General features: G+C 46.7%; 1 protein-coding gene and 1 pseudogene across 1 annotated transcript; one reads left to right on the top strand and one right to left on the bottom strand.

The window, feature by feature from the left end:
* On the bottom strand, window positions 1–4,240 carry LOC127484174 (uncharacterized). Its single transcript, XM_051823696.3, has 4 exons — window positions 4,109–4,240; window positions 2,702–2,782; window positions 462–799; window positions 1–428 (listed from the first exon to the last, which is right to left on the bottom strand). The coding sequence occupies exons 1-4, from the start codon at window positions 4,144–4,146 to the stop codon at window positions 103–105; spliced, it is 783 nt and encodes a 260-aa protein (XP_051679656.3). The 5' UTR covers window positions 4,147–4,240; the 3' UTR covers window positions 1–102.
* A 1,247-nt stretch (window positions 4,241–5,487) lies between these two features.
* Window positions 5,488–6,028, top strand: LOC127484257 (small ribosomal subunit protein bS21m pseudogene; annotated as a pseudogene).
* Window positions 6,029–12,746: the final 6,718 nt, after the last annotated feature.

Genomic DNA, 12,746 nt, shown 5'->3' on the forward strand with positions numbered 1-12,746 from the left:
TTTTTTTTAGTGCCAGTTTGATAGACATAAAGAGGCATATGATTTCACTGCACTAATGGCTTAATGCCAAGTATGCTAGTCTTAAAAATCAAGAACGTTAACTTAAACTTTATTTTTTTCTAGTTGACTTCTCAGAAATGGTGGCATACTCAGGACCTCCCTTCGGAGTGTTTTAATTTTCTCCTCTTTTGATTTTTCATTAGAACGGGCACTTCTATGAGTGCTTCCTGGTGACCCACTCAAGCTCTTGCGCCCAGCTCTCCCCTGGGGACCTGGGGGAGGAGAGGTGTGGCTCGGGAGCAGCCGAGCGTCCCTGGGACCCTGCCTCTGCCCGGTGAGCTCTCGCCCTCGGATCATTCTGTCCTGATGTTCCTTGGCCCGTGCTACCTTGTGTTTTCTGGGGTCAGGCTTGTGTGTTTTCAGGATACTCACCCTTCTCTAGTGTTACTGCTTTGGGGGACAGAATCTCACTGAGGATTCTCTGTGGTTGCTGAGGCCCCGTGCGCGCTCGGCGCGGGCTGTTTCTCTCTGGCTGGTTCCCTCGGGCACGGTGTGGTGCCACGTCTCAGCAGCTCCTGCCCTCTCCTCTTCCTTCTTGGGTCTAGTTTCCCACGTGGGGGCCACTTCGTATTTGCATGCTTCTTGCGCCATCATTTTTTGGTGCTCTTGATAGTAGTATGCCTCTGCTTTAGCAGACCAGGAATCGAAAGAGATGGCCTGACGTTTATCAAGTGTTCCATTCTGGTGAAGCTCATGGACCAGCAGTTTTCTCACTGCTGTAGAGTGGACACCACCTAAACTCTCGTCCGAGGGAGAACCTGGAACGTTTTAAGTCGGGTGTCCTTTATGCTAGTTCCAAGGTCTGCATCTCAAGGGGCCTGCCCTGCTCTCGCAGCCCATGGCTCCTGGTCTCTCCGCTGTTCCCTGTCTTCTGACACCTCCGTGAGCGCGCCCAGTGTCCTCTCCTGTCTGACCACTCTGCCTCAGACTTCCACAGAAAACAGGAAGACAGGAGCACCTCCTCCTCCACTGACTTCACGGCCCCCTGGCACCCGTCCCCTCTTGCCTACCAACGCTGCACTCTTCCATCTGCACTTGAGAACTTCAGGTCTGTGATTGTTAAATTCCCTTTGCTGCCCCACCAGACTCTCCCCTCTACTGGGTCACTCCCATCAGCACAAAAATAGGCTCCAGTACAAGGAATCCTCAAAAAGTTCCTGGAAAACGTGTACTGTGAAAAAACTAGGTGTGCATTCCAAAAATGTTTTGCACCAAAATCAACTTATCTTTTAATTCTATTTTCTACAAACTTTTTGAAGCACCGTCTGGATGGAAAACGCCCCCCCCGCTGCACCTGCACCTCTGGCTTCTGCTCCACTCCTGCTTTCTCCACAGCATAAGCTGAAGTCGTCCTGTGATCCCTCCCATGTTCCTACCCTGTGCTTTCTCCTCGGTCCACCTGAGCTGGGTTTCTGTCCCCACCACTTTTCTGAGACAGTGCCTGTCTAGGTCCCCAGGGATCTCTGGTAGAACTTCAGAGGCCCCACCTCTGCTACTGTCACAGCTGATCTCAGCAGCACTGAGCAGAGGCCACCATTCCACCCTCCCTTCTGGTGGCTAAGGTTACACCTCGCTCCTCCCCCACTCTGACTGTCCTAGCCATCGTCTGAATATTCCTGAGTGACTGAATGTCCCAGTTCTCTTTCTACCTCATGGCCACTCCTTCATCTGCCTTGGTTTGTGTTTTAAATGTAACACAGGAAAGTATAGCAGAGAAAGGAGTGACTTAAGGTAGAGCTCTGTCACATTCATGCTCTGTGTTCCCACGTGGTGGCCTGTCATGTGTCAGGCACAGCGCCAGAGTGGGGATGGGGTGAAGGACACAGGCAAGGCACGTGGCCACGGCACTGCCCTGCCCTCGCCTCTCCACTTCAGACCTGGATGCTGCCCAGCGGACACGCCCGCTGCTGCTTCCTTCAGTTTCCCCTTCCCAGCCCTTTACTCCTAAGTTCAGGGTACCCCTCCTGTCTGTGGTGCACCCCACCCTCAGGCAGCAGCCTAGCTGAACTCGTTCCCTGAATCCACACTTGACTCCTCTGTCCTGATGCCCACCAGACCAATCACTGCAGCCAGAGTGATCTTGGTGCATACATCCAAGCGTGCCCCTCTCCTGCCCCATTGCTCACAGGAGAAAACCCCCAGTCCCAGCGTGGTGTCCGTGGCCCGGCCTGATGACCTCGCCAGACAGCTCCCTCTGCTCTAGCCATGCTAGCTTTTCCTCAGCTCCATGTTCTCTGCCACCTGCGTGTCTTCTGCCCTTCCATCTGCTCCATGCACACGCACACGCATACGTGCCAGCAGCTCCATGGTGCTTGCGTGTACTGGTTTTAGATTTCGGCTGTCATCTCCTTGGACCACCCACATACGCTTTCAGATGAAGCCCCCGTCTTTCACGGTGCTTCGCCTACTCTGTGCCAACTGTTGTGTAACAGTGCTGCTCACTAGCCTGAGCCCTAGGAGGGACAGGCCATGCTTAGTCTGTTCAGTGCTGTCCTGCCATCTCTGCTGGTGCCCGCTGAGCCAAATGCTACACTACATTTGGCAGGCCAAGCGCTCTGCCGCGAACCACTCTAGCCTCTGTACTTTGCTGAGGGACTCCTTACGACCCCATTGTTAGCTCCTGCATTGATGCCGAGTGTACTTCCTCACCTCCATCTTCTCTAGTGGGGACTGGGAGCCCACTGCAATCTGAGGGTCTTGAGTGTGCTTGGCCCAGGCCAGTCTAGATCAGAGAGAGAAATTACACTAGAGTTTGGAGAAGGGCAGCTGCAAACATGCCCTGTATGAACTGAATCTGAGTGTTCACTGGGGGCCCACTTTCACATGGCGGAAGGCATTTTCCTGTGCCTTGCAAGCAGGATCCTATGATCGGTTAGCTTTCTGTCTTTCCCCGAGGCAAGGAAGGAATGCAGATTGATAAAAGTGGAAACAAAAGGCCACCTTATGTTTGAGGTTCAGACTGTCAGAAGCACCTTTAACAGTAGGGGGAGAGGCCGAGTTGCAACAAAGAACTTGGGTTTGATGAGAAAAGGTTTCAAAGTTGGTAAGTCTAAAGAGTGTAAAGTCACCAGTCATGAGTGTAGTTTATAAGCTGTCATTCATTTCCAGCAGCAGCTATTGAAATGTTTCATGATTCTTGCCAGTTTTACATTTGTAAATAGATAATAAAAATCTTAAGAGATGCTTTAAAAATTTGTAGTGCAAAAACATAACACATAGAGATCTGTCACTTAAGATAGGGCACAGTCACTTTTAGGTGTCCTGGAGACCTTATTTGTTCGTCTGATTAGTTAGCAAACAGTTTCTATGTTTAGCAACCTGTGTTATAAATATTCTGTTTTCTCTGGCTTCTCTTAGCAACAAATGAGAAGGATTATATAACACAGAAGTGGAAAAAAGTCTATTTGTTTTTTAAGTAATGTTAGTTTTCTTAAAAAGACAGACCCATATTTCTCTTTTCTGATGTTCCTAGTTTCCATAGCAATGTTTGTTGAGTTTATTATACACTAGGCAATTTGCTGTGAACTTAAATGGTTTATTTAATCTTCCAAGCCTTATGAGGTTTATCCATTTCATGGCAAAAAGAACTGAAGCCAAGGGAGGTTGAATGTCTTACTCAAGGCCCAGTGCTCGTCTCAGAGGCAGGATGCGTGCCCGTGTCGCTTCAGGGCACAGCATTTTCAGCCCCGTGCTAGTCTGCTCCCGGATGGAGCATTAAAATGCAGGGAAGGTGGCTGGTTCTTTGACACTGTGGCTTCAGCTGCTGCTTACGACCATCAGCTTCCCTTACTTAACTGCTGGTTTTGAATCCCGGCTGCTCAACTTCCCATCCAGCTTCCTGCTAATGCACCTGGAAAAGCAGCACATGATGGCTCAAGTCCCTGGCTCCCTGTCACCCATGTGGGAGACCGGGTTAGTTCTAGGTTCCTGGCTGCCTCCTGGGGAATGAACCATCGGATGGAAGATCTCTGTCTCTTTCCCTCTGTTGCTCTGCCTTTCAAATAAATAAATCTTTAAAAAAATAAAGTAGAAGGAAAATAACACTTGCTGTTTTGCTGGACTCAGGTCCAGCCACTGTGAGTCCATCAGCAAGGGAGTTTGGGAGAGTGGGGCCCGCACTTGTCTTTGCTTCTTTGATAGGTCCCGGCTATACCCTCTCCCCGTAGCCTCTGGCTCTGTCTTTAGCCATTGCCCTGTCAGTGGCCAGCTTTATACACAGCATCTGCTCTCCCCAGCAGCTCACCAGGTGCTAATTCTCATTCTGTATCCTGCCAGGTGCTGGTTGCCAGCCATGAAAGTTTCTGCTCTCCTTCCTCCTTGTAGCTGTCTCCTGTTGGCCCCTCAGCGTGCCTTGCCTCGATTTCTAAGGCAACCGGAGCAGTCACAAGCGTGTCTGTGCGTCATCACTGGTGCAGACTGAGAACACTGAGGTGGTCTGAACTCATAGTCGGGTTGGCAGGTAACATGGAACCAGGGCTGCATGGCCGCAGGCAGGAACCAGAAGGGTCTGGTTTCACAGATGCGCCTGTCTCATTGCAGTCAGAAGAAGCATCCTTTAGGGCACGATCCCTGTTGGGTGGAGGAGACTGGATGAATGTGGTCTGTCTCATCCTCAGCTGGTGTGGCACTCAGCCAGATCCTACTGCTAACAATGGAGAGTTCGAGCCTTACTCCAATTTAGCAGACCTCTGGTCACATGCTAGCTATGTTCCTAACTGCTCAGCAGGTGATAGGGAAGCAGACAATAAACCAGTGTTGAAATACAAACTAATGAAGATATGCTTTCTGATATTCAAGACACTTGTCACCGTGTATGTAAACCACATTCGCCCAAAGCCATCATATAACCCACTGGGTTGTCTCTAGTTCTTTTAAAAAAATGTGAAGAGAAGAAAATATGGTGATTAATTATGACCTGGCTTATTACTAGAAATTAAATCTGTCCTCCCCAAAATGCGCCGTGTACAAAGAAATGCTTGAAACTTTAGCCCTAAGCTCACATCATCCCCAAATAAAATAAGTTGTAGAAGTAAATAGGGGAGCCAGCACTGTGGCATAGTGGGTAAAGCTGCCGCCTGCAGTGCCGGCATCCCATATGGGCACCACTTCCAGTCCCGGCTGCTCTTCTGATCCAGCTCTCTGCTATGGCCTGGGAAAGCAGTAGAAGATGGCCCAAGTCTTTGGACCCTTGAATCCACATGGGAGGCCAGGGAGAAGCTCCTGGCTCCTGGTTTGGATCAGCTCAGCTCCAGCCATTGTGACCATCTGGGGAGTGAACCAGAGGATGGAAGATCTCTCTCCCTCTCTCCTCCTTTCTCTGTCTGCCTCTGCCTCTCTGTAACTCTGCCTTTCAAATAAATAAATGAATCTTTTTTAAAAAATACATATATGCTTATACTTTGAAAAAAATCAAAGAATTTCAAGTATCAGGTTATGAAAATGGTTTTAATACCAAAGCACTGAATTAAATTTCAGTCTACACGTTAGTATTCACTGGCTCTCCAAAGCAAACATGGTATCATTTAAAAATACTAAGTCATGGCAAAGTGAGGAGTTAAATTTAAGGTCATGGCAAAACATCTGAAGTTCATCGCCAGGACTGTGATGGTGCGGGATGGAAATGTGGAAGGCGCATACAGGACCCTAAACAGGATCCTCACTATGGACGGGCTCACTGAGGGCATTAAGCGACGGCGATACTATGAGAAGCCTTGCCGCCGGCGACAGCGGGAAAGTTATGGAACCTGCAGGCGCATCTATAACATGGAAATGACCGGAAGATCAACTTCTTGATGCGGAAAATCGAGCGGATCCTCGGCAGGGCTGCTGAGGCTTGTGGCCAGAAGGCCCAGGATGAACCCTTCATGCAATTTGTGCCTCCACGTCTCACCTTTCTCAAACCCCATTTTCTCTTACCTTTATCTACAATGAACTCAATCACCCCCACACAAGAAGGCTTGCCTGTATAGCAGCAATCCCTGCATCTGCAGTGGACCCTGTTTTTTATCAAGTGAAAGCAGAACGAGTGCAAGTAGCTTAGGGATAGACTGGTGGTTGCCAGGCTAGTGGAGGGGCAACGAGGACTTGCTGTTTAATAGGCATAAAAGTTTCAGTTTGCAAAGATGAAAAAGTTCTGAAGATGGATGGTGTGGTAATCATACAAAAATGTGAATTTAATGCCAGTGACCTCTACACATAAATGGTTAAAGTGGTTAAAAAAAAAAAAATACTAAGTCATACCACCCAGATGTCACACTCACAGTGCTAACTCAGCCAAATCCTGCCCGCATCTGTGACCTGATGACATTGCACTACCCACGTCCCTTACGCCCACTGACCATGTGGCAAGTGCTGTGTGCAGGGCCAGAGGGCAGTGTCTCGTTTATTCTCATGTGAGGAAAGGGTTTTAGAAGTCTTTTTTTTTTTTAAAGGAAAATAATGCAATTCTGAGTGAGCTTTCCACGTTGTAAACTGTTTCTCTTTCCCGATAAGAGAAAGGGAGGGAATAAAATGAATATGAGTTCAGGGACATAAACCAGGAAACGTTCTGATAGTAAATCAGGTCGAAACAAATCATGAGCGACTCTGGAATTTGACCTGAGTTGTTTATTACAGTTGACTGTAATAAACACAGAAGTGACTGCTAATGAGTATCTCATGCACCTAACTTTGATCCTTAAGAAGTCGTGGACTAGTTAGATGATGGTTCCTGCAGGCAAAGTGCTGTTAACCACTTCTCATTTAAACAGCCTGAAATGAACTGGACAATTTATTCACAGAGTGCCCTCTGGCATTGGAAATAGCACCTAGCCTGCTGTATCCATTGTGTAGGAGTCTGAGAACAAATTTATTTTAAAAAAGATTTATTTATTTTAAAGTCAGAATTACACAGAGAAGGAGGGGCACAGAGAGAGAGAGAGAGAGGTGTCTTCCATCTGCTGGTTCACTCCCCAACTGGCTGCAACTGCTGGAGCTGCGCCAATCTGAAGCCAGGAACCAGGAGCTGCTTCTGGGTCTCCCATGCGGGTGCAGGGGCCCAAGGACTAGGGCCATCTCTACTGCTTTTCCAGGCCATAGCAGAGAGCTGGATTGGAAGAGGAGCAACCAGGACTCGAACTGGTGCCCATATAGGATACCGGCACTGCAGGCCACAACTTTTACTGGCTGCGCCACAGCGCCAGCCCCGAGAACAAATTTAAGTAGATAAAATAAAACTGCCTCTTATAGTATCTGAACACAAAACACTGATCTTCAACAATCCTAAGAGGGACCCAGCATTATGGCACAGCAGGTTAAGCCACCATCTGGCTCTGGTTCGAGTTCTGACTGCTCCTCTTGTGATCCAGCTCCCTGCTAATGCAGCTGGGAAAGCAGCAGAGGATAGCCCAAGTACTTGGGCTCCTGCACCCACCTCTCATGTAACTCTAGCTTTCAAATAAATAAAATCTTAAAAAAAAAAATCCTATGAGGTAATACTGTTGTTATCCCAGTTCACACATGGGGACTATTTGGCTAAGAGAGTTAAGTGACGTGTTCAGGGCCACACAGAAGCTAAGAGGGAGACGTCCACAGGATCTGCAGCGCGTGCCATCTTACCTAACCTTGGCGCGTCAGAGTGGAAACAGTCCTTACCTTTCTGAGCTTACAGCCCAGCAGGGAGGCAAGAAATGTGTGTGATACACTTGGGATGCTAACTACTGAGGGAAACCAAAGATCAGGAGACGTTATTGTGCGGTAGAATTGAACAAGGAGGACTTCCTGGAAGAAGTGCTTCTTGAAGTGAAGTGGGTATGTGATCTGAGCAGAAATGTGGGAGACACTCCTAAGAGATCAGCCAAGCAGTGACCCAATCAGAGTTGTTGCTAGCCAGAGTGCCACACAGATGGATGGATGCAGGAGGCTGGACTATGGAGATCTGATGACTTACCTAAAACAAACAAGGAACTATGATGTGTTAACAGGACATTAAAAAGCAACACTCAAGAAATGACCCCAAAGTGGAGGGCCAGGAAGCAGAGACAAGTAGAGACCTGGGCGGCAGAGTACCCTGCAGCTGCAAGAACCTGGTTCCAGCGCAGCACTGATAACAAAGATCGAGTGCATTCACAGGTGCCATTTCTGTTTTTCCAGGAACTATGCTCAAAAAATGAAAACAGGTGATTATTAGCTTTCGTGCTATGAGAACATTAATCCAGTATATCCAAAATATTACCATTCAACATATAATCAATATAAAATCCTGTTTCCTTTTAAGTAATAAGCTTAATTTTTCGAGCATCTTTAGGTTTAGAAAAATATTAACTAAAAAGTATAGGGAATTCCCATATTATATTCCTCCCACCAAGTTCCCCTGTTATATACATCTTGCATAAGTGTGTGATATTATTTGTCATAACTGGTGAAACTATTGGTACATTATAAACTAAAGTCCATAGTACACATTATGATTCACTTGAAAGGCGGAGGCAGAGGCACAGAGAAAGCAAAGTCTTCCATCTGCTGTTCACTCCCCACATGGCTGCTATGGCTGGAGCTGGGCCAATCCGAAGCCAGGAGCCAGGAGCTTTTTCTGGGTCTCCCACGTGGGTGCAGGGGCCCAAGGACTTGGGCCATCCTCTGCTGCTTTCCCAGGCCATAGCAGAGAGCTGGATTGGAAGTGGAGCAGCTGGGATTCAAACTGGTGCCCCATGGGATACCGGCACTGCAGGCGGCGGCTTCACCTGCTACACCACAGTGCCAGCTCTGTGATTCACTTTTGTGTTATACCTCTACAGGTTCTGACAAGGGATAAAGATGGTGTCCATTATCACAGAATAGGTTCACTGCCCTACAAATTGTCTCTTCTTCCCCCTCAGTGCCCGGAACTCCTGACAATCACCGATCTTCTCCATGCTTTGCTTTTCCAGAGTGTTTTTTCTAATAGGAATTACATGGTCGGCAGACTTTTCAGATTGACTTCCTTTCACTTAGCAATTTGCTTTTAAACATATTCCCATGGCTTGAAAATGGCTCCTACGCTCTTCCCATTGTGTGGAAATGCCATAGGTATCTTTTTTTTTTTTTAAGATTTATTTCTTTATTAATTTGAAAGGCAGAGTTAGAGAGAGAGAGAGAAAGAGAGAGAGAGAGAGAGAGAGAGAGAGAGAGAGAGAGTCTTCCATCTGCTTGTTCACTTCCCAGGTGGCTGCAACAGTGAGAGCTGCACCGACCCAAAGCCAGCAGCTAGGAGCTTCTTCCGGGTCTCCCACGTGGGTGCAGGGGCCCAAAGATTTGGGCCATCTTCTACTGCTTTCCCAGGCCATAGCAGAGAGCTGGATTGGAAGTGGAACAGCCAGGACTCAAACTGGCACCCATACAGGATGCTGGCACTACCGGCGACGGCTTTACTCACTACACCACAGGGTTGGCCCCCTTCTTCTTCTTCTTCTTCTTTTTTTTTTTTTTAATTTTAATCTATTCACCTGTCAGAGATATCATGGTTACTTCCAAGTTTTGGTAGTCTGAATAAAGCTGTTGTAAGCTTTTTATGTAGGCTTTTGTGTGGTCAGGTTTTCAGCACTTCTGGATATATACCAATGAGCAGCATTACTGGATCGTGTGGAAAGAATGCTTAGTTTTGTATGATGCTGCTAAACTGTTTTCCAAAGTGGCTGTACACCATGTTGCATCACCACCAGCGATAAATAGAGAGTTTTGCTAACCCACATCCTTGCTAGCATTTGATGTCAGATTTTTGCCATCCTAATAGAGTGGCAATGGCATGACATTTTTATGTACTTGGAATACCAATTATATGACATAAGCATCTTTTCATAAACCTATCTGCCAGCTATCATTTTTGGAGATACCCGTTCAAATTCTTTGCCCATATTTAACTGAGTTTTCTTATTGTTGAGTTTTCAGGTTTTTCATGTTTTAGATACCTGTCCTTTAGCAGATATGCTTTTCAAAGATTTTCTTCAAGTCTGTCACTTGTTTGTTCCTTAACAGTATCTTTTGCAGAGAGTATTTCTCATTTTAGTGAAGTACAACATACTGATTTTTTTTTCTTTCATAGATCATGCTTTTGGTGTTATTATCTAAAAAGTCATTGCTAAACCCAAGGCCACATCCATTTTTTATTTTTTTAAATATTTATTTTTTAGAGATAGAGAGAGGTCTTCCATCTGCTGGTTCATTCCTCAAATGGCCACAATGGCCACAGCTGAGCCAATCTGAAGCCAGGAGTCAGGAGCTTCTTCTGGGTCTCCCATGTGGGTGCAGGGGCCCAAGGACTTGGGCCATCTTCTACTGCTTCTACATCTTCTACTGCTTTCCCAGGCGCATTAGCAGGAAGCTGGATCAGAAGCGGAGCAGCTGGGACTCGAACCAGTGCCCATATGGGATGACAGTGCTGCAGGCTGGGGCCATCCATTTTTTTCTTATGTTACCTCCTTCGTTTTACATTTCTCAGTTTAGAGTTAAAATTGCCTGTGAAGGAAGATAATTTCTTCCTTCCTAATCTATATTTTAAAATTTTCTTTTCTTATTATGTTAGCTCAGACTTCCAGACTGATGGAAGTTATCCTTGCCTGTTCCTGATCTTGGGGAAAACCACTTAGTTTCTCAAGATTAAATATGGTAGCCATAGATTTCTTATAGATGTTCTTTATCAAGTTGAGGAAGTTTTCTTCTATTTCTACCTGAGTTTTTGTAATGAATTATTATTGGATTTTCTCAAATGCTTTTTTCTCTATCAATGTATTCATAGGATTTGTTTTCTTTAGTCTATTATGAGAGATTATGTCAATTCTCTAATATTGAACTATCCTTTTACGCTTGGGATAAATCCTATGAGGTGGTGGTATATTTTTTTCTCTTTTATTATTATTTTTTTATTTTATTTTATTTTATTTTTTTGACAGGCAGAGTGGACAGTGAGAGAGAGAGATCAAGGTCTTCCTTTTGCCGTTGGTTCACCCTCCAGTGGCCACCGCGGCCGGCACACTGCGGCCGGTGCACCACGCTGATCTGAAGGCAGGAGCCAGGTGCTTCTCCTGGTCTCCCATGGGGTGCAGGGCCCAAGTACTTGGGCCATCCTCCACTGCACTCCTGGGCCACAGCAGAGAGCTGGCCTGGAAGAGGGGCAACCAGGACAGAATCCAGCGCCCCAACCGGGACTAGAACCCGGTGTGCTGGCGCCGCAAGGCAGAGGATTAGCTTAGTGAGCCACGGTGCCGGCTGGTATATTTCTTTTTGTTACATAATTGCATTCATTTACTAATATATTTTTATATATATTTTTTTTAAATTCCAAAGGCAGAGAGAGAGACAGTGAGAGAAAGGTGTCTTCCATCGACTGGTTCACTCCCCAGCTGCCTGCCACAGCCAAGACCGGACCAGGCCAAAGCCAGGAGCCTGGAACTCTGTCAGGGCCTCCCACATGGGTGGCAAAGACTCAAGTACTTGAGCCATTATCTGCTGTCTGCCAGTGTGCACATCAGCAGGAGACTGGATCTGAAGTGGAGTAGCCATGACTCAAACCAGAACTCCATTGTGGGATGCAGGCGTCTTTTTTTTTTTTTTTTTTTTTTGACAGGCAGAGTTAGTGAGAGAGAGAGAGACAGAGAGAAAGGTCTTCCTTTTCCATTGGTTCCCCCCTCCAATGGCCGTCACGGCCAGTGCGCTGCGCCAATCCGAAGCCAGGAGCCAGGTGCTTCCTCCTAGTCTCCCATGCGGGTGCAGGGCCCAAGCACTTGGGCCATCCTCCACTGCCTTCCTGGGCCACAGCAGAGAGCTGGACTGGAAGAGGAGCAACCGGGACTCGAACCTGGAGCCCATATGGGATGCTGGCACCGCAGGTGGAGGATTAGCCTAGTGGGCTGCGGAGCCGGCAGGATGCAGGTGTAAGTGGTGGCTAAACTCTCTACCATAAAGACCTGCCCCTCAGTTTACCAATATTTTGTTGAAGATTTTTGCATCTATAAGACTTAGTTTTCCTGTAATGAGTTTGGTTTTATTATTAAGGTAATACTGGCCTCAAAGAATTAGTTCTGTTTTATGGAAAATGCTGTACAGAATTGGTATAACTTGTCCCTTAAATGTTTGGTATAGTTTCCCAGGGAGCTTATGTATGTCTGATGCTTCTGTTTTCAAACTTCATTCATTACTGACTGAATTTCTTTAGTAATTTCTTTATATTCAGACAATTTTTTTCTTATGTGATTTGTAGATGGTATCCTTCCAGGAATTGATCCATTTCCTGTAGGATTAGAGTTGTTCATAATACTCCCTTACTGTCCTTTTACTATCCATAGGATGCTGACTTTGGATTTTTTTTTTTTTTAAAGATTTATCTTCTTTATTTAAAAGGTAGAGTTACAGAGAGAGAGAGAGACAGATAGTGAGGTCTTCCATCTGCTGTTTCCTTCCCCAAATGGTGACAATGGCCAGGTCTGGACCAGGCTGAAGCCAGGAGCCAGGAGCTTCTTCTGGGTTTACCACAGGCATGCAGGGTCCCAAGGACTTGGGTCATCCTCCACTGCTTTCCCAGGTGAAGTAGCAGGGAGCCAAATCGAAAGTGGAGCAGCCAGGGTTTGAACCGGTGGCCATATGGGATGCCAGCCTTGCAGGCAGTGGCTTCACCTGTTGTGCCACACAGCACCTGCCCCAAAATTCATCGTTTCTAAGACAGGTTCACTCTGGAT

This window comes from Oryctolagus cuniculus, chromosome 15 (genome assembly GCF_051225735.1).
Source record: "Oryctolagus cuniculus isolate XC-2025 breed Fujian yellow rabbit chromosome 15, ASM5122573v1, whole genome shotgun sequence".
NCBI lineage: Eukaryota > Metazoa > Chordata > Mammalia > Lagomorpha > Leporidae > Oryctolagus > Oryctolagus cuniculus.

Coding starts and splice junctions, on each gene's coding strand:
- LOC127484174 (XM_051823696.3), bottom strand. CDS start 4,146: ATGGACTCACAGTGGCTGGACCTGAGTCCAGCAAAACA. Junction 2,783..4,108: donor GACCTGAGTCCAGCAAAACA/GCAAGTGTTATT, acceptor TCTCTGATCTAG/ACTGGCCTGGGCCAAGCACA. Junction 429..461: donor AGAATCCTCAGTGAGATTCT/GTCCCCCAAAGC, acceptor AGAGAAGGGTGA/GTATCCTGAAAACACACAAG.